Source organism: Camellia sinensis, chromosome 3, assembly GCF_055761805.1.
Source record: "Camellia sinensis isolate YWXY chromosome 3, ASM5576180v1, whole genome shotgun sequence".
NCBI lineage: Eukaryota > Viridiplantae > Streptophyta > Magnoliopsida > Ericales > Theaceae > Camellia > Camellia sinensis.
In genome coordinates this window covers 175,082,497-175,107,337 of record NC_138963.1, presented here as the reverse complement: position 1 = coordinate 175,107,337, position 24,841 = coordinate 175,082,497, and the positions used below count along the sequence as shown (strand labels likewise).

General features: G+C 34.6%; 1 protein-coding gene across 2 annotated transcripts; it reads left to right on the top strand.

Annotated features, from left to right (window-relative positions):
- Positions 1 to 3,970: 3,970 nt before the first annotated feature.
- Positions 3,971 to 12,537, top strand: LOC114289814 (laccase-21-like). 2 transcript variants are annotated; one of them, XM_082921491.1, is made up of 7 exons: positions 3,971 to 5,215; positions 6,100 to 6,138; positions 7,591 to 8,368; positions 9,059 to 9,653; positions 10,005 to 10,366; positions 10,443 to 10,645; positions 12,323 to 12,537. In XM_082921491.1, the coding sequence occupies exons 3-5, from the start codon at positions 8,116 to 8,118 to the stop codon at positions 10,213 to 10,215; spliced, it is 1,059 nt and encodes a 352-aa protein (XP_082777617.1). In that variant the 5' UTR covers positions 3,971 to 5,215; positions 6,100 to 6,138; positions 7,591 to 8,115; the 3' UTR covers positions 10,216 to 10,366; positions 10,443 to 10,645; positions 12,323 to 12,537. The 2 variants fall into 2 exon arrangements, with proteins under 2 accessions (XP_082777617.1, XP_082777616.1); XM_082921490.1 differs by lacking the exon at positions 12,323 to 12,537 and having other exon boundaries at positions 10,443 to 10,785.
- The last annotated feature ends 12,304 nt before the right edge of the window (positions 12,538 to 24,841 follow it).

The following is a 24,841-nucleotide window of genomic DNA, read 5'->3' as shown; positions in this document are numbered from 1 at the left end:
TCGCCCACGGCCCGTGGGTGGCCCGGGGCCGGCCCGGCCCGGCTTGTTGACAATGTGAATATTCACATTGACATGTTAACATTCACATTGATAAGTGTGTACAATTGGCCCGTGACCCGTGACCCGTGTGCAGCCCGAAGCCTGACCTCAGGCCGGGGCGGGCCCGGCTCGTTGGCAATGTGAATATTCACATTGACATGTTAACATTCACATTGATAGGAGTGTAAAATTGGCCCGCAGCCCGTGGGCGGCTCGAAGCCTGATCGCAGCCCGAGGCGGGCTTGGCCCGACCCGTGACAATGTGAATATTCACATTGACATGTTAACATTAACATTGATAGGAATGTAAAATTTGTCCGCTGCCCGAAGCTCGCCCGCGTCCTGGGGTAGGCCCGGACCCAAACCCGGGCTGCCCGTGGGACGCGAGTCAATTTTACACTCTTATCAATGTGAATGTTAACATGTCAATGTGAATATTCACATTGTCAACAGGCCGGGCCGGGCCCGCCTCGGGCCGTCCACGGGCCGTGGGCGTATTTCGGGCAGCCACGGGGCACGGGCTAATGTTACACTCTTATCAATGTGAATGTTAATATGTCAATGTGAATATTCACGTTGTCAACGGGCCGAGCCCACCCCGGCTCGGGGCCGGGCTTCGGCCTGCTCACGGGTCACGGGCCAATTTTACACTCTTATCAATGTTAATGTTAATATGTCAATGTAAATATTCACATTGTCAACGAGCCAGGCTGGGCCCGCCCTGGACAGCGGGCGGGTTTCGGGCCGCCCACGGGCCACGGGCCAATTTTACACTCCTATCAATGTAAATGTTAATATGTCAATATGAATATTCAGATTGTCAACGGGCCGGACTGGGCACGCCCCGCGCCACCCACGGGCTTTGTGCCGCCTATAGGACGCGAGTCAATTTTACACTCTTATCAATGTGAATGTTAACATGTCAATGTGAATATTCACATTATCAACAGGCCGGGCCGGGCCCACCCCGGGCCGCCCACGGGCCGTGGGCTAGTTTCGAGCAGGCACGGGGCACGGGCTAATTTTATACTCTTATCAATGTGAATGTTAACATGTCAATGTGAATATTCACATTATCAACGGGTCGGGCCGGGCCCACCCAGGGCAGCCCACGAGTCGCGGGCGGGTTTTGGGCCGGCCACAGGCCGCGGGATAATTTTACGCTCCTATCAATGTGAATGTTAACATATCAATATGAATATTAACATTGTCAACGGGCCGGGCCGGACCGGGCCCGCCCCGACCCGGGCCCGGGCTTCGGGCTGCCCACGGGTCATGGGCCAATTTTACACTCTTGTCAATGTTATTGTTAATGTTAATATGTCAATGTGAATATTCACATTGTGAACGGGCCGGTCCGGGCCTGCCCCGGGCGGCGGGCTGGTTTCGGGCCGCCCACGGGCCGCGGGCCAATTTTACACTCCTATCAATGTGAATGTTAACTTGTCAATGTGAATATTCATACTATCAACAGGCCGAGCCGGGCCTATTTTTTTGGCCCATGGGCCGGCCCGGCTCGGCCCGACTCGAATTTTTCCGGGCACCCACGAGGATCGACATGGGTCGGGCCCCTACACATTGACGATATGAACATTTACGTTGACGGTGTGAACATTCACATTAAGGGTATTTTGGTAATTATGTCACCCATAGGACTTATTGAAATATAAGAAAATAATGTGAACTAAATGGAACATAAGTAGATGAAAAGGGTATTTTGGTTTTCTTATCTCAAATTGGACCTAACGGAATAGTCAAAAAGAATATGGGTTGGATGGAATAAAACTCTTAGAAAATGAATTTATCAAAAAAGCTACCAATATTAAAATTTAAATTGAAGAAATTAAAAACTTAGATTTAATTTGTTATAAGAGAGTTAAACTCTCAATTTCATTAATTTATTTTACAAATTCTCCAAAAAACTAAGGCCCCGTTTGGGAACATGCTAATTTAGTAACTTTTTGACTATTTGGTTAAAATATGAGTTAAAAAAAACTAGTATGTTTGGGATGACTTTTTGACTTTTTACGAAAAGATGTGCAAAAAGTAAAGAGAAAAGAGAATCTTTGACTTTTGGTATGGGTTGTTGGTTTTTTGACTAATTTAGTTACCTTTTGACTTTTTGACTAAAATGGAAGGTTCCCAAACGAGACCTAAGTACCCATGTTTTATTTAACAGAATTTTACCAAGACAATGTATGATTCATATTTTAACTTTTGTATGATGCGATTTACACGTAGAATGAATCTAAACCATATTGATTTTTTTGAATAAAAATTCAACAATGATTCATCCCACTAAAAACATCACCACTAATAGCACTAATGCATTAAAAAAGTAAAAAAAAAAAAAAAAAAAAAAATACAACTCCAAAACCAAAACATCACATCATTAATGGCGGGATTCACTGTCACCTAATTAGTGGGAGCACTAATTAGTGCTCCCTAGCATTTTTCATAAAAATTATACTTTTGCTAAATCCTAAATTTCTTGCCTTATATCTCATCTCATTATTCATCAGTTTTGCAATAGAGTGGCAACATTGGACCAGCAGTCGCTCAATCCCAATTTAAGTCGTCTAAGTGGATGCTCAAGTGATCTTCGTCTATCCATTCCGGCTCATCTATGTGAGCGTCGAAAGTATTGGTTTGAATTGAGCTCTACTATTATTATGTTTGCAGGCATGGAGTCAAGCAACCAAGAAATCCATGGTCAGATGGTCCGGAATTCATCACAGAGTGCGCCATTGCACCAGGAACAAACTACACATACAAAGTCATATTTTCTACAGAGGAAGGAACACTATGGTGGCATGCCCACAGTGAGTGGACACAAAGCACTGTCCATGGTGCCATTATCATCTTGCCTGCAGAGGGCACCACTTGCCCATTCCCCGAACCTGATGGAGAACATGTCATAGTACTTGGTATAAATTGAACTGGGTTTTCAATCAATCATAAAATATATATACGCAATTAATCATGCTACTACTAGCGTAATTAACATTGCAAAGATTTATCCATTTTTCTACAACACATTGACTCCAATTCACATATCATTATATGTGTTGCATTGTTCATTGAAGTGTCTTTCAGCTGTTTGACAAAATGCTTAAACTGAATAGGAGGAGTTTCTATTATTTGCTACAGAAATGCTTGAAATGAAAGAAAATGTTACTATTTTGCATGTAAAAGGTCTTTCATTGAAAAGTTCTGTGGGTAAAACATCTTCGATGAAATGATCTTTGTGTGGAAGTTGACAAAAATGCGAGCATTTAAAGGGAGATAAGAAAACATAGCATCCCAAGGAAAATGGAGTATGTGCCCTTATTATTGAAACTTTTACATAGCTAAAAAACAAAATAAACGATAACCTAGATATTAAATTTTGTGGGCAAGCAAGCATTTTTATTACCAAAACATAATACCCACAAATTCGTACAAATCCTCTTCGTGCTAGACCCCTTCCCATCCCTGGCTCTCCCGCTTCACCCTCTCTTCTCCTTCTTCCAGTTTTTCTCCCATCTCTTCCATTTTGAACTTTTTTTTCTCTCTCCTTGTAAAATTTCTAGAATAAAACTCACTTAATCAGTCAGCAAAATGAATAACACAATTGTCCAAGGGGAATTTAGTTGTAAGAGATAAGCCATGGACATTAGCTTACAAGCAAGCAGTCATGTGTCAAAATTGAATCAGGATCCTGTCATAATTTTACCTACCATAGTCCTGTTGTAGTAATCCAATGAGAGAGATTCAAAGTTAAAGCAAAATGATGTGGTTTTGAGGTATTTAGTTCTTTTTCCCTTTAAATTATTGCCATTTTGTTTCAGCCTTAAAGTTGGGCTGCTGAATTATGTCGTTCGTTGACTTTTCTTTCCATGATAAAAACCATAACAAAATCATGGTATGTATCTTTTCTCATCAAAACCACAGCTAGTAAAAAATCTAGTTGGAACGCAGAAATAAAATCACACAAGAAATATCCCCCCTAAAGATTAAAAACAATCTCATCTCTTTCTAAGGATACATATGTACGCTCCGGATGAGTTCTGGTTAGTGGGTAGGTGAGAATTCATGCTCACCCAAAATCGATTTGCCACGGCCAAGTGTGAGGTATAACTCATCTTTTTCACTATGATAGTAGCCTTAACAGCACAAGTGGAGTGAGCCTGCCAAATGATGCTTTGGCTTTATAGCTTTTTAAAAAAAGCCCAACAGCTAGTTTAAAGCCTAGTGCCAGATGAAGATTAGTCTTTAACCAACATTGGACTTCCTCAACTCTCTCCGCAACAAAAATCAAGCTATATACTAGAACTGCAATGACCCCAAAGTGCGTATAGAAAGTTATCCTTATTTAATTAGGGGTTAATGTGCTTGCTATTGGAATTGAAGAACTATCCGTTGGGTTATGTCTTTGAAACTGGAATTGGTGACCTTTACCAAACAATCTAAAATTTTTCCCTCCGCTCGAGCGGAGTAGTTGGCGCTCGAGCGTCCTTTTGGGGTTTCCAGTAATTTTGCAGGCGGACTGAAATTCTGGGAGAGGTGATTTTCCGCTCGAGCGTATAAGTGGGCGCTCGAGCGGGTCGCCTGGTTAAGTTTGATTCTGAGACACGTGGACTCATTTTTGATGTTCTTCTTAGTGTGTTTGGAATATTCTTACCTTATTTCGGGGTATTGATTGAGATGATAAGATGATGGTAAAGTAAGATTAGATCAAAAACTATAATTTAAATAATTCATTTACGACCAACCGTCACTCTTTTTCCCTTTTCTTGTTCTACACTTGGAATTTGGATGTGAGGTTAGAACCATTGGAAAGCTTATTTTCGGGGCTTCAATTTGGGCACAAGAATGACCTAAAACGGAGTCCGGATGAGAGAGTTACGCCTGTTTGAAGTTTTCATATCTGTGCTGGAAGCAGGACTGCACGTGCGGGAAATGCGGCGCACGTGCGGCGATGTGCGGGGCAGCAGCTCAAAAACGTGATTTTTGAGTCATTTCTTAGATTTTCTTTTCCTCTCTTCTTCTTCCCTCTTCCATGCCCGAAACCCTAGCTCCCAAAACCTTGATTTCCTCCACTTTTCTCAACAAATCAACCATGGATCTTACATCAAGGATGGAGAATAAGAGGAGATCACCACTTTCTACCAAATGGAATTTCGAAATTTTTGAGGTATGTTGGGGTTCTATTATGGGGTTTAGAGTATGGTTTATGGGTTATGGACCTAGGGTGCCTAATAAGTAGGAAGATTTGAAATAAAAAGTAATGGGTTAAGAAGATTTAAAATTTTATTTGAAATTTGTAGATTTCTTAAAAACCCTAGGTTGATTTTTGATGATAATCCATGATTTGGCCCAAATTGATAGTTGAATCATGAAAGTGGTAGGTTGAATTAGATGTGTTCAAGTTTAATTGGAATTTGGTTATATTTGAAAATTATGTTTAAATTTTGCGATTGAACTTTGTTAAATGCATTGTAAATTATGTTTTAATAAAAGGGAAATTGGGGGAAAAGATTTATTGATAATGTGGATGATATAAATTCGATTATGGAATGTTGAAATGGAATTTAAGAATTTCTTTTGAGATATGTTGAATTGTGATGATTATGTGGGATGGTATTAACTATGTTGATATTAATTTTTGTGACCTAAAATGTGAAGTTTTCAAAAATGGGTTTAATCCCAAATCATTTTAGTAAATATTTGTGGGCTTGCTTAGTTATTAAACCAAGAGAATGATTTAATAGGATTTCTTATGGGGATGGGGAAATGTTTGGTTTTTGGTGAAAACACTAGAAATTTAAGGAGTTTTGGGGAACATGGAAATGTTCATAAAAATCATTTCTTTCTTTGAATAGAAGATGAATGGGTGTAGATTCCATAATGTGTTTTGTAAGACTAGTAATCTTATATATATATATATATTGAGTTGGAGAAGTAGGTTTGAAACTTCATGCTGCAAAATATTGTTTGCTCTGTTTTACATGCTTAACCCTCTGGTATTCCTGGAATTTGTGTTTAATGCCTTACTGTATAAGTTGTGTACACGTGTAGGGCATAACTTGAGAAGGACGAGCACTCCGTTATAGCACTGTGAGTAGTAGTACTTCGATGTATCTCTTACCGTTAATGATTATTGTTATTGACGTTATGATCTTCGTCATAAGAATTATGTTGACATGCATGTTATGTATGCTATGTAAATATTGTGAAATTATGGAAACATCAAAGGTGTATGCTATATGAGGAACATTGTGAAATTATGGAAACATCAAAAAGGATTTGTGAAATATGCATCTCGAATTTGTGAAGTATGGATCACCAACTTGTGAAATATGAAACGATGTGGCCGAGGGCCATTTGTGAATTATGAATCTATGTGGCCAAGGGCCATTTGTGAATTATGAATCTATGTGGCCAAGGGCCATTTGTGAAATATGAAGTTATGTGACCAAGGGCCATATGTGAAGATCAAACCTATGTGGCCAAGGGCCGACTTGTGACTTATGAAGCTATGAGGCCAAAGGCCAAACTTGTGAACTTGTGAATCCAAAGGGCCGAAGGCTGATGTGATAAGTTGTGACTCTATGAAACCCAAAGGCTATTGTGAATGTGAAAACCTCTCAGGCCAAGGGCCGAACTATGAAATTGTGAAACCGAAAAAGTCATCTGTAATCTAATGGAAATATGCTTACTTTTCGTTACTAATTATCAGGAATATCCTGTCAACTTTACGTTAATTATGTCAACTCATGGGAATGATGTAACGGTTACCATTAGGACTCTGTTAATTACAAGGCAAGGCAACTATGTTAACATATATGAATGATTAAACAAAGGTGTATGCTATTGATTAATAGAGCACGTAGAGTAAGTCATTTACCCAAAAGAGCTTATGTTCATTCTTAAATGATGGATTCTGAGTAAATATAAGAGTAGCTATGTGCATCCATATGAATTGAAGTTATTTTGCTATGATGCTTATAAATTGGAAGTTATTCAGAATCTACGTTATAAGCGCAAAGTTTAGAATCATTGTGTGAACCTCATGAGAATGTGAATTAGTCTCTCATTGTTAAGCGTACGATAATGACATGATACAACAAGAAATGCTCTAGTTATGATATGTTCCGTTCGAATTAATGAATGATGTTCAAGTGTGTTTTAGGCATGTTTCCAGTATGTTACAAGTTCAAGCATATTCAGGTATGTTTCAAGTGTATGTTACAAGTTTAAGTCTGTTACAAGTTCAAGGATGTTACAAGTTCTTTGTTTCAAGGGCTTTATGCCACATGTTTCAAGGGCCTTAGTGCCATATGTTATAAGGGCTTCATGCCACTTGTTTCAAGGGCTTATAGCCACCATGTTTATGTTGCAAGATTGAACCTAAGGCCATTATGTACTTAGCACAGAATCAGACTAACTATGTGAACTCTACATCTTTATATGCATTGCCCTGTGTTATGTTTCAAATTAAGCATCATTTTATTTATGTATTACTATTCACTGAGTCCGGCTCACTCTCTGTTATGTCTGTTTCTGTAGGTCACCAATCAGATGGTCAGTCCTAGCCATGACGCTGCCTTCTTTTGTCAACCTTCGTGTGTCCAGGCATTATACAGAGTCATTGATTTTGTTAAGCTGATAAGATGTTGGCTTGCTTTTTGAATGTCTATCTAAGAGTGATGTATATAGCTCTCATGTTTTTGTATATGCCCAATAATAGGGCTGGGTCTGTATATATATATGTATATAACCGATGTTCAGGTGTATGTTTTAGATTTTATTTGTTTGTTAAAAGTTTGTGATCCTGGCATGATAGTAGTAGCTCGATGGAGTTTGTTTCCAGTGTCAAATTTTAATATTTAGTGCTTCCGTTCAGGCCCCATATATATAGATATAAAACAGGTTAAGTGTCCGTTTCTGAAGTGGTCATGCCCAAACTTCTAGGGGCGGGTTTGGGGCGTGACAAGAACAAATGACAGAACACAACGTTGGCATCGCTAGTAGCTAACCTCATATATAGATGATGTTGCCCGATGAAATTGAACCATAAAGTTAGTGAACTTTATGCCAATCATATCATATGAATTTGCTGGATTAAGTAGTATCAAAATCTTTATGCTTATTTTTTCCTTTACTCAACATTATTTTTTGCGCCAACCTATCATCTTACTTTCTGTGTTTTTACTTGCAGGATCTTGGTTTACTTTTGATGTGAACAAAGTGGTTGATTTTGATCTGTTGTCAGGTGCATATTTACCAAAGGCGGAAGCCTATGTCATCAATGGCCAACAAGGAGCTTTTTTTAATTGTTCTAGCGGTATGTTGTGAGTATTTGTGTGTCTCACTAGAATAAATAGTTAATTTTTTTTGCTCACAAGGGTCTCCAGGGCTTTGTCCTGACTAATCTCTGAATATGTGTAGTAGTCTTCCCATCCCATATATAAGAAATCATAGTTTCATTGCCTAATCATGAGCAACCATTGGTTCTTTACATTTTACCAAATAAGGTTTCAAAAATATGTTACAATTTAAAGGAGGTTGTTAAATCTATTAGTCTCTTATAACATATTTATAATGTGACCAAGAAGATGAAATTAATTCCTCTTCCATTCCCGAATTGTCCCTAATCCGTGCTGAGGAATTCAATGTTAAAATTACCTTCCTAAAAGGAAATGGCAATCTTGAAGGAGATAAACTGTAAATGGGATCTCCATGCTGGAAAAAGTGGCTGATTTTACAGCTACCTTCCTTCCACATGTTTTTGCATTTACTGAATGGTTCATAGCAAGCAAGATGCGTGTTCTTTAATTTTGTTGGGAATTACATGCCAACATCACTTTTAGAATTAAAATGTCCATTGGTGATACTTTGACTGAGTGTAATTATAGGTTGAAGCATTTTACATAATTTCAATCATTCTTGGCCCAAACACTAGAAAGAAAAGTCACATAGACAACATGTGGAAGATACTTTGAATATCATATTGATCATCCTTAATATTGTGCAGAGGAAACAATACATAGGATGAGTGTTGATTATGGAAAAACCTATGTTCTCCGCATAATCAACGCAGCTGTGGACTCTGAACTTTTCTTTGCGGTTGCTGAACACAATGTCACAGTTGTTGGAATGGACGGGAGCTACCTCAAGCCCATATCTACTCCAAATGTAGCAATATCCCCAGGACAAACCATAAATGTCCTACTCACTTCAAATCAGCCGCTTGGTCACTATTACATGGCTGCTAGACAATATGTTACCGAGCCTCATCCGGACATCAGTAATGCTACCACCGCAGTTATAGAATACATAGGCAACTATACTCCCCCGTCTTCCCCTATCTTCCCACTTAACCTTCCAGAACACTCAAGCATTGAGGCAGCAAATGGATTCTTGTCTCGCTTGAGAAGCTTAGCCAGCGAAGAACACCCTGTGTTTGTACCGCAAAACATTTCTCACTCTATGTTTATAGTTATTTCTGAGAAAGAGATCACTTGTCCAAATAGTTCGTGCTCGACATTTGATGGGAATAGGCTTAGTTCAGCCATGAACAACGTCACTTTTCTGAATCCAACAACAAATATACTGCACGCCTACTACAGGTACATACCCGTTTTATCTATTTTTTCGTAATATTTTTTTTGTCTGCTTTATTAGTTCACCATGTCTTGTTCTTTCAAGATAATAAAATAGGAAAAAGGAATGTATTATTCATCCCACAAACCAATGAAAAACGTAGGCAATGTTGAACTTCTAACTAATTTTTTTGCATAAAATAGAACCTTTATTTATTTTTTTTTATTTTTTTGAACTTGAAAGGAAATTATTTTGAGGGAAAATTAGTTCATATGTTTTGCTTCTGTCACGTCCTATTGTATAGCATTACCATTGTTATTGGCCATTTGTTCTTTGTTCTTCACGATTAATAATGTGATTTTAATACTGTTATGCAGGAACATAAGTGGGGTTTATGATACTGATTTTCCTGATTTTCCGAAGTTGTTTTATAACTTCACGGGTGATGATTTGCCAAATGGCACTGTGATACCAACCATAGGAACTAAGGTGAGGATGTTCAATTATAATGACACATTGGAGATAGTGTTTCAAGGGGCAATGTTTTGGATGGAGCACAAATCACCCCATGCATATGCATGGATATAGTATAGTTATTATGTGGTTGGATCAGGAATTGGGAATTTCAACAATGAGACAGACCCAAAATCATATAATTTGATCGATCCACCTGAATTGAACACAACTAGAGTTCCGAAGAGTGGATGGGTTACTATCAGATTCACAGCAGATAATCCAGGTATGTTCTTAATTCAGAGTTTTCATTTATCTAATTAATTTGAGTTTCTCGTATAAATTTCATCTTGTTTTGGCAGGTGTATGGTTGTGGCATTGTCACTTAATTAGACATCTCACCTGGGGTATGAAAACTGTTTTCATAGTGCAAAATGATGACACTCCTGAAACAAGTATTCTTGACCCCCCTTCTTCCCTGCCTTCTTGCGAAAAATCGTTTGTCAATTATATTCAAGAGTTGGAAGATTCAGATGTTGTGCAACCGGTTCAAATGAATGGAAAGGTAAGCAAATTGAGTTTTAGCTTAGCCCAAGTGAATTTTAGATGATTTATGATTTATTTATGGATTCTTATATGCAAAACCATTGTTATTATTACATTACTGGAGTATCATAGGTATGTGTTGAATAAATTGTTGGAAATGGTGGAAAAATTCTGGGTAAAACCAGAATTTTTTCTCAAGTTTGGTCTATTTTTTAGGTGGGCCCCGAGCATCGATTTACTCGGGTCAAAGTGGTAACGCGTTCTATGCCGCGTTGTGATTCACGTGGTATATTTGGTTGTTCAAAACCATTACCGAGTGAATGGGAAATTGAAGCCAAAGTGTGCTCCATGGAAATGGAGTTATGGTGAAAATTCCTTAAAGTTGTAAATTGGCTTGTCCCACATTGATTTGGTGGGAAGTTTTGAAAGGGTTTATAAGGCTTAGGGTGAGATACTTGAGGTGTGCCCCAAGGGGTACCCAAGTGTTTTTGAGGGAGAGGTTATGGGCAAAATGGGCTAGACCCATTGGACCCAAAAATCACCACACACGCGCGCCGCCGCCGTCCGTCCGGTTGGGCGGGCTGGGCTTGGGTGCGTGGTTGGGTTGGGCTTCTAATCTTTTTGGGCCAAAAACATTTGAATTTAATTTTATTTTTTATTAAAATAAAATTCAGAATTCAAATTAAACTGGTTTGGATTTATTGTTCATCCAAACAAAACAGAATTAAACTGTTTTGGATTTATTGCTCATCCAAACAGACAGATTCAAATCTGTTTAAATTTGAATCTAACAGGTTTCATACCTGTTCAATTCAAAACCAAAAGCCACCTTTACATCTATAAATAGACTAGCCTCCCATTTGGATTTTACTCTAATTTTCGTACTCCATCTTCTGCAAATTATATTCTTCATCTTGCTGCATTTTATTTCTGAAAGAAAGAGTGTAAGCACTTAGTGTGTTCGTAAGGCAAACAATTTGTAGTGCTGCTATTGTTTGTGGTAAGATCATTTCATCCTGAGAGATAGACGTCCAAATTCTGAAAGCACCGTGGAGAGGACGAATCTGTCTTAAGGACACAGTGTTAAACACTGGACTTGATCTGAAAAGTTATTCAAATAAATTAACCAAGTAAGTTGTTTAATTTTATTCTGTTTTTTATTATGTTTATTTAATCAGATTTTATTTTTGTTTTTGTAACAAAATAAAATATGTGGTTTTATTTATTTATTTTTATTTCGAGTTTGATTTTTGTAATCAAATAAATTCTCTCATTTTCTCTATTTCTTTTATTCTTCTTGTTGTTGTTTTGTACACAACAGAATTTAATCTTTTTAAATACAGTGAAGATTGTCCAACAATCTTAAGACAGAATCCTTTTTGGGTATCTTCATTGTATTTAATTTTTTGTGTTTTCAAATTAATATTCTGGTTGAAAAAACAAATAGTGATTTATGCTATTTGACAGATAGTAGTAATATACAGTCTCTTTTCTTTGACAACAACTAGTAGTACGATACTGGTGTCATTAACAATTCAGAATATTATTTGGTATTACAGAAAATTCTTGTAATATTTTATTTTTCTAGTTTTAGTAACAAGGAAAATAAAATTATTTTGTTGTTATAATTTATTTTCTGGTTTTAGTAACTAGAAAATTAATTTGTGTTTTAATTTTTTCTGATTTTTGTAATCAGAGATTATGGCTACTACAACTGAAACTGCATCTGGCAGTGGTACTCCTATTGTTACACCTACATCGGTCCCTATCCAGAACCATGTTCATGTACCAATCAATCATGGAGAAAAACGGGAAAAATTTAACGGTACCGAGTTTAAGAGATGGCAGCAGAAGATGCTGTTCTATCTTACAACTCTTAATTTGGCCCGGTTTCTCCATGAAGAGGCTCCAGCACTTAAAGAGGGTGAAAGTGATCGGCAAGTTGTTGCCGCTGTAGATGCTTGGAAACATTCAGATTTCTTGTGCAGAAACTACATCCTAAATGGCCTTGACAATATGCTGTATAATGTATACAGTCCTCTGAAAACAACAAAAGAATTGTGGGATTCTTTGGAGAAGAAATACAAGACAGAAGATGCCGGCACGAAGAAATTTGTCGTCGGTAAATTTCTGGACTTTGTTATGGTAGACTCCCAAACGGTAATATCTCAAATTCAAAGTTTTCAAATAATTTTGCATGATATTCATGCAGAAGGTATGTCTCTTAGCGAGTCATTCCAAGTCGCTGCTTTAGTGGAAAAGTTACCACCGGCTTGGAAAGATTTCAAAAATTATTTAAAACATAAACGCAAAGAGATGACTATGGATGAATTGATTGTAAGATTAAGAGTTGAAGAAGATAACCGAAAGGCTGAAAAGAGGAATGAGAAAAATCCCATTGAGTCCAAGGCTAATGTGGTAGAACAAGTTCATAAACCACATAACAAAAAGAGAAAGTTTACTGGAGATGGTCCTAAACAAGGCGATAGTAGCAAGAAGTTCAAAGGAAAATGCTATAACTGTGGCAAAACTGGACATCGAGCTTCTGACTGCCGCTGTCCTAAGAAGGATCATGGAAGTACAAGTAAGGAGACCACCAATCAGGCCAATGTAATAGAATTGGATTACATCTCTGACGGAGTGAATGACATCAACCTCTCTGCTGTGGTGTCTGAGGCTAACTTGGTTGGAAATCCCAAAGAGTGGTGGGTTGACACTGGAGCAACTCGTCACATTTGTGCGGACAAGAAGATGTTCACTACCTACAATGAGGCTGCAAATGGTGAACAACTGTTCATGGGAAATTCTTCTACTTCTACTGTAGCTGGACAAGGGAAAGTGATCTTGAAGATGACATCAGGGAAAGAACTGACCCTCAACAACGTACTGCATGTACCTGACATCCGGAAGAATTTAGTTTCTGGGTCTTTGTTAAGTAAAAATGGTTTTAGGCTTGTATTTGAGTCTGATAAATTTGTATTAACAAAGAGTGGTATGTATGTTGGTAAGGGATACATGAGTGATGGTCTCTTTAAGTTGAATGTAATGACAGTTGTACCGAAAGTTGCTATGAATAAGAATAACACATCTTTTGTTTATATTCTTGAGTCAAATTTATGGCATGGTAGATTAGGACATGTGAATTTTGATGCTTTGCGTAGATTAATTGGTTTAGATCATATACCAAAGTTTGAAATTAATCCTAATCATAAATGTGAAATTTGTGTAGAAGCGAAACTAACTAAGGCTCCATTTAAATCGGTTGAAAGAAAAACCGAACCTCTAGAATTAATTCATACTGATGTATGTGATTTAAAATTTATTCAAACTAGAGGAGGCAAAAAGTATTTCATAACATTTATCGATGATTGCACAAGATATTGTTATGTTTATTTACTTAGAAGTAAAGATGAAGCCTTAGAAATGTTTAAACTCTACAAAACAGAAGTTGAAAATCAACTTGGTAAAACCATTAAAATGGTTAGAAGTGATAGGGGTGGTGAATATGATGCACCATTAAATGAATTTTGTGCACAACATGGCATTATTCACCAAACTACAGCCCCTTATTCTCCACAGCAAAATGGAATTGCTAAAAGGAAGAATAAAACCCTAAAAGAAATGATGAATGCCATGTTACTAAGTTCAGGCTTACCACAGAACTTGTGGGGGGAAGCAATATTGTTTGCTAATTTTGTTCTTAATAGAATACCCCACAAGAAAACCAACAACACTCCTTATGAATTGTGGAAAGGTCGATCGCCTTCCTACAAATACTTAAAAGTATGGGGGTGTTTGGCAAAAGTTGAAGTTCCTATTCCTAAAAAGACTAAGATTGGACCAAAAACAATAGACTGTGTGTTTATTGGTTATGCTCAGAATAGTAGTGCATATCGGATTCTGACTTCTAAATCAGAAATACCTGATATAAATGTGAACACTATTATAGAGTCAAGGAATGCTGTGTTTTTTGAACATGTCTTTTCTTACAAGAAAGGACAGGAATTAAGTTCACAGAAAAGAACTTATGATTGTACACAAAGTCAAGAGACTAATGACAATCAAACACAAGAGACTAGTAATAGTCTCGACCAACAGGATTTAACTAATGATGAACCTAGGTGAAGTACGAGAGCAAGAACATCAAAATCCTTTGGTCCAGATTTTCTGACATACTTGTTAGAAAATGAACCTCAAAGCTTTAAGGCAGCTATGACAGGTCCTGAAGCACCTTTGTGGAAAGAGGCTGTTAATAATGAAATTGAATCCATTAGGCAGAATCATACTTGGGAATTGGTGGATCTTCCACCAGGTTCTAAACCTCTTGGATATAAATGGATATTCAAGAGAAAAATGAAAGCAGATGATTCAATTGACAAGTATAAAGCAAGACTTGTTGTTAAAGGTTACAGACAAAAGGAAGGTCTGGACTATTTTGACACATATTCCCCTGTGACAAGAATAGCATCCATTCGCATGCTTATTTCTATAGCAACGTTGTTTAATTTAGAAATACATCAAATGGATGTTAAGACAGCTTTCTTAAACGGTGATCTAAATGAAGAGATCTATATGGAACAACCCGAAGGGTTTGTAGTATCAGGGCAAGAAAAGAAAGTTTGTCGACTTGTAAAATCCCTTTATGGATTAAAACAAGCACCTAAGCAATGGCATGAAAAATTTGATCATGCAATGTTTACTAATGGGTTTAAGATAAACGAATGTGACAAAATGCGTCTATGTTAAAAACACTGACCAAGGATATGTCCTAGTTTGTCTTTATATGGATGACATGCTTATCATTGGAAGCAGTCAAAACATGATCAAATCAACTAAGCAGATGCTTAACAAAAGATTTGATATGAAAGATATGGGGGTCGCAGATGTTATATTAGGAATGAAAATTACTAAAACATCTGACGGATATGCATTATCACAATCTCATTATATTGAGAAAATTCTTGATAAATTTATCAAGGATGATTTGAATTTAGCTAGAACACCTGTAGACATCAATCTTTATTTATCAAAAAATAAAGGTGATGCAGTGTCTCAGTTAAAATACTCCCAAATCATTGGAAGCCTAATATACCTAATGAATTGTACTCGTCTTGATATAGCTTATGCTATCAGTAAATTGAGTAGGTACACTAGTAATCCCGGAGAAGACCATTGGAAAGCGATCATTCGGGTTCTTAGATATCTAAGATTCACCCGTGATTATGGTTTGAACTTTACTCGATATCCAGCAGTACTTGAAGGTTATTGTGATGCAAATTGGATATCAGATACTAAAGATTCAAAATCCACTAGTGGATATGTCTTTACCTTAGGAGGCGCTGTTGTTTCTTGGAAATCCACCAAACAAACATGCATCGCACGATCCACAATGGAATCCGAGTTCATTGCTTTGGACAAAGCAGGAGAAGAAGTAGAATGGCTTCGTCACTTCTTAGAAGACATTCCAATGTGGCCAAAACCTGTGTCAGCTATTTGCATTCATTGTGATAGTCAATCTGCAATAGGCAGGGCATAGAATCATATGTATAATGGTAAGTCACGACATATTCGTCGTCGACATAATATCGTAAGGCAATTGTTGTCAAACGGAATAATCTCAATAGATTATATAAAATCTAAAGAAAATATTGCGGATCCGTTAACAAAAGGTTTGACAAAAGAGCTAGTGTATAGTTCATCGAAGGGGATGGGATTAAAGCCTACTACATAAGAGTCGTTATAATGGTAACCCTACTTATATGACTGGAGATCCCAAGAACTAAGTTCAAAGGGACAACTAAGTTATGTATGGCTCATCAGAAATTATCAAGGGATTAAAAATTCCCTACTCATTCCTATGGTGAGAGTGATATCTGCAACATATGTTGTATGCAGGGGTATAAGGATAAGCTTTACTTTTAATGATTACTTATATCTTGATTAAGGTATAAAATCAAGACGAGTATAAGGACATACTCACAATAAGAATCACCTATATGAGTGTCGAATTGGGGCCGGTTCTATGAGAATGAAGAGGCTAAATTTTCTAGACACACTTATGAAAACCAGGCGCGTTCAAGGCCAAAATGAACACAACAGTGAGAACCACGATGTGTTAGAAGATATTTTGTGTGAAATCTATTGTCTTGGCTTACATAAACGGCTGAACAGTTCAAGGCATCGCGTCCATTGGTTAGCCAGTAAGTCCGATAGGTTATCACTAGGGAAGGTTCAAGGCTGAAAACTACCTATCCTGATGCAAGATATTTTTGACTTATACTCTTTCGTTAAAGTCTGCATATTGTTGCATTTCTGTTGTCATCAAATTCCATTCATGTGGGGGATTGTTGGAAATGGTAGAAAAATTCTGGGTAAAACCAAAATTTTTTCTCAAGTTTGGTCTATTTTTTAGGTGGGCCCTGAGCATCGATTTACTCGGGTCAAAATGGTAACGCGTTCTATGCCGCGTTGTGATTCACGTGGTATATTTGGTTGCTCAAAACCATTACCGAGTGAATGGGAAATTGAAGCCAAAGTGTGCTCCATGGAAATGGAGTTATGGTGGAAATTTCTTAAAGTTGTAAATTGGCTTGTCCCACATTGATTTAGTGGGAAGTTTTGAAAGGGTTTATAAGGCTTAGGGTGAGATACTTGGGGTGTGCCCCAAGGGATACCCAAGTGTTTTAGAGGGAGAGGTTATGGGAAAAATAGGCTAGAGCCCTTCCCGTTTTCAAACAGAATTAAAATGTTTTGGATTTATTGCTCATCCAAACAGAGCCCTTCCCGTTTCTATCTGTTTGAATAAATAGATTCAAATCTGTTTAAATTTGAATCTAACAGGTTTCATACCTGTTCAATTCAAAACCAAAAGCCACCTTTACATCTATAAATAGACTAGCCTCCTATTTGGATTTTACTCCAATTTTCGTGCTCCATCCTCTGCAAATTATATTCTTCATCTTGCTGCATTTTATTTCCGAAAGAAAGAGTGTAAACACTTAGTGTGTTCGTAAGGCAAACAATTTATAGTGCTGCTATTGTTTGTGGTAAGATCATTTCATCTTGGGAGATAGACGTTCAAATTCTGAAAACACCGTGGAGAGGACGAATCTGTCTTAAGGACACAGTGTTAAACACTGGACTTGATCTGAAAAGTTATTCAAATAAATTAACCAAGTAAGTTGTTTAATTTTATTCTGTTTTTTATTATGTTTATTTAATCAGATTTTATTTTTGTTTTTGTAACAAAATAAAATATGTGGTTTTATTTATTTATTTTTATTTCGAGTTTGATTTTTGTAATCAAACAAATTCTCTCCTTTTCTCTATTTCTTTTATTCTTGTTGTTGTTTTGTACACAACAGAATTTAATCTTTTTAAATACAGTGAAGATTGTCCAACATAAATTAGTAGTTTATAGCCAAAAAAAATAAAAATAAAGAATAAGTTAAGTGCTGAAGATAATTTGTACTTTTTTGGAATATTATCAAGTCCAAATAAAATATTACATCAAGATCTTACAGACTGAAGAAAAAGTTCCATTGCAAATAGGCACATTCCAATTATATTGACACATACTGGATGGAAATCACAAATTAAGGCAACACTTGGATCTAAGCAATACATAACAACATAACAAAATACCCCAGAAAACATGAACCAGAAATTCCAATTCCAATTCCAAGCCTAAAAAATTGTATACGTAGAATTTACTTGTTGGATAAGCTTTCCAAACCAATGAATCCAAAAAACTACCCCAAAGTAACTACAGTTTTTCGTCATCATCTCTTGCAAGAAGGGCTCTTCCAAAATCCTCTCTCCGAATCTCCGTCTCCTTCTCCCTCACAAAACACTCACTGGATCGTGGACAATCTCAAGGCATTGTATTCTCAAGGTGTTTACTCTTTAATTGGGACGTTATACATTTTTTTCATACTGAACTTATAAGATGGTGAAGCAAGAATGAATTTAGGATTGCCACTTTGGAGGTGCCAAAGTATTTTTGGAGGTGCAAACTTTTATGATTTTAAATTATTATAATTTTTCTAATACAATATATAATATTTTTCAAATTTCTGGTGCGGTCCCAGATCCATCCTTTTGGTGAAGGATATTTTTAGAGGTGTTAACACACAAGTCTTAATTTATGAACTTATACTCTATTAAGTCCTAATTAAGATTTTTTGGACATTAAAGTCCCATTAAGTTTTTAATAGTTGGAATTGCCATTCAAACAATAATTGTTCATCATTTATGATTATCTATAAAGGGATATGATGATTTAATATTTATTTTGATTTTTAAAACTTTAAAATATCAATTTTCAAATTGAAAAAACTAAAAAAAATTATGTGCAAAAAGAAAAATTTTGAAAAAATTGAATTATTTTTTGTGCAAAACTGAAAATTTTGTGTCTATAAATGAGCATGATGATGGAATATTGATGTGCAAAATTAAAAAAAAAAAAAAGAAACTTTAAAAAATGAAAAAATTGATAATATTCTCAATTTTAAAACTGTACAAAAAAAAAAAAGTTAATGTTCTCAGATTTATTCTCTCTTTATTATTATTATTATTTTCAATTAGTGAAATAATTATTTGGAATATTACTATGTAAAATTAATAATGTTCTTAATTTAAAAAATTAGAAAAAACTGATAATATTATCAATTTTACTAAAATAGAACTTATTGAGCCAAAAAATATTAAATAGAATCTAAACTATCATAACATTTATAAATATGACTTTTAAGTAATTAACTCATATTTTTATATTGGAAGTAGCTTCTGTGCTTGGAACCCAAATGAACAAATCCATGAGGCTGACTGCTGGACTGGACCATAATGGACAATAATTTCATATTGGATTGGATGGCCTTGTAGAGACGTTATGATTTGTTTAGGATCACTAAACTTAAAACTTGGAAAGAGATTCAAGTAATAGATTCTAAGTGGTAGAAATTTAAATAAGTTGGATTATGGGGAGTGGTTATAGAATTGTGATTGGTTAGATTAGAGAGGGCAATTAATGGTATGTGCAGATTTTTTCATGAGCTTTTCTTTGAATAAAGAGAAATTTTAAGATGAGTAATGCTATACTCAAAAACGTTACTTTCAAATTTATTCACACTAAGGTGGTAGCGAGTTTGTTCTACTTAGTTAATTTCTAAACAAATCAACAATTCGTGTTATTATTTGGGACAGTATTTTAGAAGACTTAAACATTTTTCTTCTAAGATTTAAACAGATTTTAACAATGGGATAAGAAAGTGAATAAAAGTTCAGCTTTTAATTTATGTAACCACTAAATTAGCCCCAAGAAAAAATTCAATTGTAAAACTTAATTCTCGAAATTCCAAGATTTGAGAAATTAATATGAAGATTTTGAAGATCTTATACTTCTTCTCAAAAAGTGACTTTCTATTTTATATATAAGAGAAGGATTCCTCTGGTTTAGGTTTTGGATTGGATGGCATTGTTTAGGCTTCTGGGATCCACCACATGTTTTTATGATTCGAATCGTTTATTTTGTCAGGTACTTTGTATATTTCATTCATACAAAAAATTAGGTTAATTTGATGATTGTAACTTATTCAATTTATTGTTTTTTTAGCAAAAAAAAAAATTGTGTTTTTAAAAATAAATCGTAAATTTTTTTGGTTAAAAAAACGATAAATTGAACAAATTATAATTATTGGATCGATTTAATTTTTTGTGTGTATGAAATATATTAAGTACTCAACAATATGAACGATTTGAATTATTAAAATTAGAGCTATGATGGGCTCTACAGATCCAAAAAACACCTTCCAATAAAAAATTTGGACTAGAGAAATCCTCCTCCACATATATATATATATATATATATATATATATATATATATATTTGGAGGACTCAAACCAATACAGTTGTTGAGAATCATTAATTCAAACGTTTGAAGGTAAAAATCTTGATTAGTGGTCGCCAGTCATAATTGTTAGGGTAAATTACGCTTTGCCTTTTTTTATATTTGATCATTTTCTTATTTTGGTCTTTCAGGTTGATTTATTTATTTTTACTTATGTTTTAAATTTTTTGTAATTTACTCCTTAAACTAATTTTTGTTTAAAATTAGACAAAAAATGTCATAATAATTGTCACATAATATTAAAAATATATTATTATATTAGGATTTAAGTTTATGTTAGAAATATGAGTTATATATAATAAAATATTTTTACACCACGTGACTGTTAATATGCCAATTTTTATCTAATTTTTAGCAGAAATTAGTTTTATGAGTAAACTGAAAAAAACATGAAAAACAAAAAATAAATTTTAAGAACCAAGATAAAAAAATGACTAAATATAAAGGAGCAAAATGTAATTTATCCTAATTGTTATAAAAATTACAAACTTGATGAAATGAATGTTTGGGTGAGAAATAGACAGATTTATCGGTGCTCATTAGAATTAGCTTGTAACCTAATCCAACTAGTGTTTTCCCACTGTTTTCTGATTTATCTTCTTTTTTTTTTTTTAGATTTAATTTTCTGATTTATTTAATCAACTATTTTTTAAAAATAAAAATAAATTATGGATGTAATGTTGTTATCAACTCTTACATTTTTTTAGGGTGGGTTTGGGGTTAGTTGATATTTTAAAAGAAAATTGTGTGGTCAAAATCTCCAGTCAAGAAGTTCAAGCTAATGTATCTCTAGAAATGGATGAGTAAGAGATCGAACAAAGTCACTTGGTTGTTCATTAAGAATGGATGGGAAACTTCGAAGAAGTTTTATTTTTCGTCATTTGTTAAAACTTACTTTTGGTAGACCTAACGAAAAAGGTTGGGGATGTGAAAATATAATTTGAAAAGTAATAAAAAAAAATTGCAGTCTAGATTCAAATTTAAAGTAATAGGTCATCAACCTCTATAACAAATTTAGCCCAGTACCCTTTATTTTATGATAATTGCCCATATAATATTGTTTATTTCATTTTTTAAAAATCTCAAAAAATTTAATGTAATTTACTCGAAAGTGTATCTAGAAGGTTACATTCACAATAATTTTTTTTTTTTTAACTCTACCCCACTAGTAAAATGGTTTGGTACCTAAAAGGTATTGTGTATATATATAAGATACTACAATAAAATTTAATGACTTACAATTATAGTAATGAATATTAAATATAAATTTTATAAAGAAATTCTCAAAATGAGAGAGAATGTCTCAATTAATAAACGAGGAATTAGACCTGCACGCAGAAGATGAGATTCGAATTGTTGATCTCCGAGTAAGGTCCAAGAATTCTAGCCAATTGGGCTAACCTTGTCGGCTGGTACCCTAAAAGGTTAGGGGGAAATAATCTGACAGTGGATGTCAGGAAAAATAATTACCAAAAGGTGATAAACATTATAAATACTAATAATTAAATTCATAATTTTTTCATTAATATATAATTATTTTTAAAGATTACACTAAATAGTGATTTTTCCAAAAGGTCAAATTCACATTTTTATTTATTTATTTATTTATTTATTAGCGGACCCCACTAGTCTTTATATATATAATTTAAAAAAAAAAAAAACGAATTACGCCAACAGTTTCTAAAGTTTAGGATTTGTGTCTATGTGATTCCTAATTTTTTAATTGTGATCTATTTGATCATAAATTTTGAATCTTATTGAAAATAAAGATAATCAAAGATATTTTCTTTGTAAACGGTCTATTTCAAGTACAAAGTCATCAGACAACTTATTTTGTGTTGGTTAACTTGTATGTTGTTTAAAATATAATGACATTTTTTTTAATGAATAATGTTGACACTTTCTTGGTTATAAAGTTATGTTTGGTTTGGTTTCAAAATCTATCTTCAGAAAAAATTTCTAAGAAATTACAAATTAAATTGGTAAAAAATAATTAAAAACACATCATTTTTATATAACTTTATCTTTTGGGAGGATTGAAATAATTTTTTTTTAATATTTATTTTCATTAAATTAATTTCTATTTTTTTAAAAGTCAAACATGACTATAATTTTGATGTCATTATTAAACTAATTCATTAAATTAAAAAATTCAAAATTCAAAATATTTTATATATTAAACATATTGATTATACGTTAAAAGTTTAATAATTATTCATTACATGATAACTATAAAAAAAATCTATTAACATAAAAAACAACCATCTATTGTATAATAACTATCTAAAAACATTAACGAAAATAATTACTCATTATATGAATATCATCCAAATACATAATAAAAATTAATTTGATAAAAAAAAATTATCATTTTTACATAATTTTATTTTTTTTAGGTAGAAATAATTTTAAAAAATTTAAAATAACTTTTTAATATTTATTTTTGTCAAACTAGTTTGTATTTTATCAAATTGACAACTTTGTCCATGAAATGGAACATTTTCCGTTTGTAAAGAAAATAATGTCTTCAATTATCTTTATTTAAAATAAAATTTAAAATTTAAGATCAAATCTAATAAAATGATACAAGACCGGTAGTGTAATTTGCCCAAAAAAAAAAAAAAAAAAAAAATTCATCGCCGGGGTGGCTCAACCAACTTGTCTGAAATTTTACGGGCACGACGAAATGACTTGCGTCCCATGGATTTGTCGTCGTTCCTTTCCATAATCTATTATGGAGTGTTTTAGAAAGTTAATAAAAAATTAATTTTTTGATTTTTTAGTTTTTTTAGTGATTTTTTTAGCCAAAAAGCTGATTTTTTTTGATGGTTTTTTTTTGTGACTTTTTTGGAAGTTGGTAAAAAGTCAAAAAGCTCACTTTTTACCAACTTCTCAAATTACCTGTTATCAAAACTATATATATTTTGGATAATTCCTGGTAGCTCGAATAATTGGCTCGACTTTTGGCTCGAATCTGTAAAACGACGTCGTTTTACATTTTTTTTTTTTTCCCCTTTCTTTTTCTTCCTTTTCTTTCTTTCTTTTCTTCTTTTCTTCTTCGTCTTCTTCGTTGAAACCAGGAACAGAGGGGAAGAGGAGAGAGGGAGCTCCCCCGCCTCCGCCCGCCGTCCTCGTCGCGAGGAGCTCGTCGCCTCCGCCCGCCGTCCCCGTCGCAGCACGCCGCCGATCGTCGCAGAAGCTTCGATCGTCGCAGCACGCCGCAGCTCCGCGCAGCCCCGCCTCCGGCCCCACCTCCGGCCCCGACTCCTCCTCCAGCCATTTTTATGGCCCCCTCCCCTCCCTTCCCCTTCCTCCTCCTCCTCCTCCTCCTCCCTCCTCCTCCGACTCCGACGAATTCGAGCCAAATTCGAGCCTCGAATTCGAGCTACGAATCATCGCCGATATATTTTTGGTGATACTTATTATAACAATAATCTAACTTTTAAATTTTTTTTATCAGTTGAAATTTGACTAAAATTTTCACTTCGATTCATTTGTTTTTAATTGTGACAGCAAATTTTTTAAAGGAAAATGTTTAAAATCTTAAAAAAGTATTTATAAGTTTATCTACAATGACGTAGCAGGATATCTGTCAATTTTTAATTTGTTATATACTTAATGATGATGGGCCTATCATGCTACATCATTATGGATGAATTTGTGATATAAATGTATGGATCTCTAATATTAATTTTTTTATTTTTTAATATTTTAAGTCAAATTGTAATGTCACTATTTCGTCCACTTGTCGTTAATAATGTTAATAAAAATTGACACCCAAAGTCACACATCATATTTTTATAACAAAAATGCTTAAGAGTTCTAAATAGAGCCACCACTAACGATGCATCCACTGTCACAGTATATGTTGTGCCTTTCCTTTTTTTTGTTCCTTCAATTTCCACCTCACTAATGGTGGATTTAGAGCTCCTTATTTAGAGTTCTAAATCATTACTGTTTTTATAATTGAACAATTAAAATTTTAAATTAAAATTAGATTTTGATAAAAGTAAATAGACTGAAATAAAATTTTAGTAACAGTGCAAGGACATATATGCCCTAAAAAAAAGTTATGTGGGGCTCATGTTTGATTTTCGTCAACCTCATTAACGCTTCGTTTGGGAAGTCAAAAGTCAGATTTTTTTGGCTATTTTAGTTACAAAAAATAAAATAAGTTTTTTAGCTTAATAAGACAAAACATCACATCTAACCCATAATCATTACATTCTTTCTCTCACAAAAATGTCAAAAAAGTCAAAAAAGCCAGAAGCCCTTTTCAAATCAGGCTTTTTAGCCCCAGGGTTAAA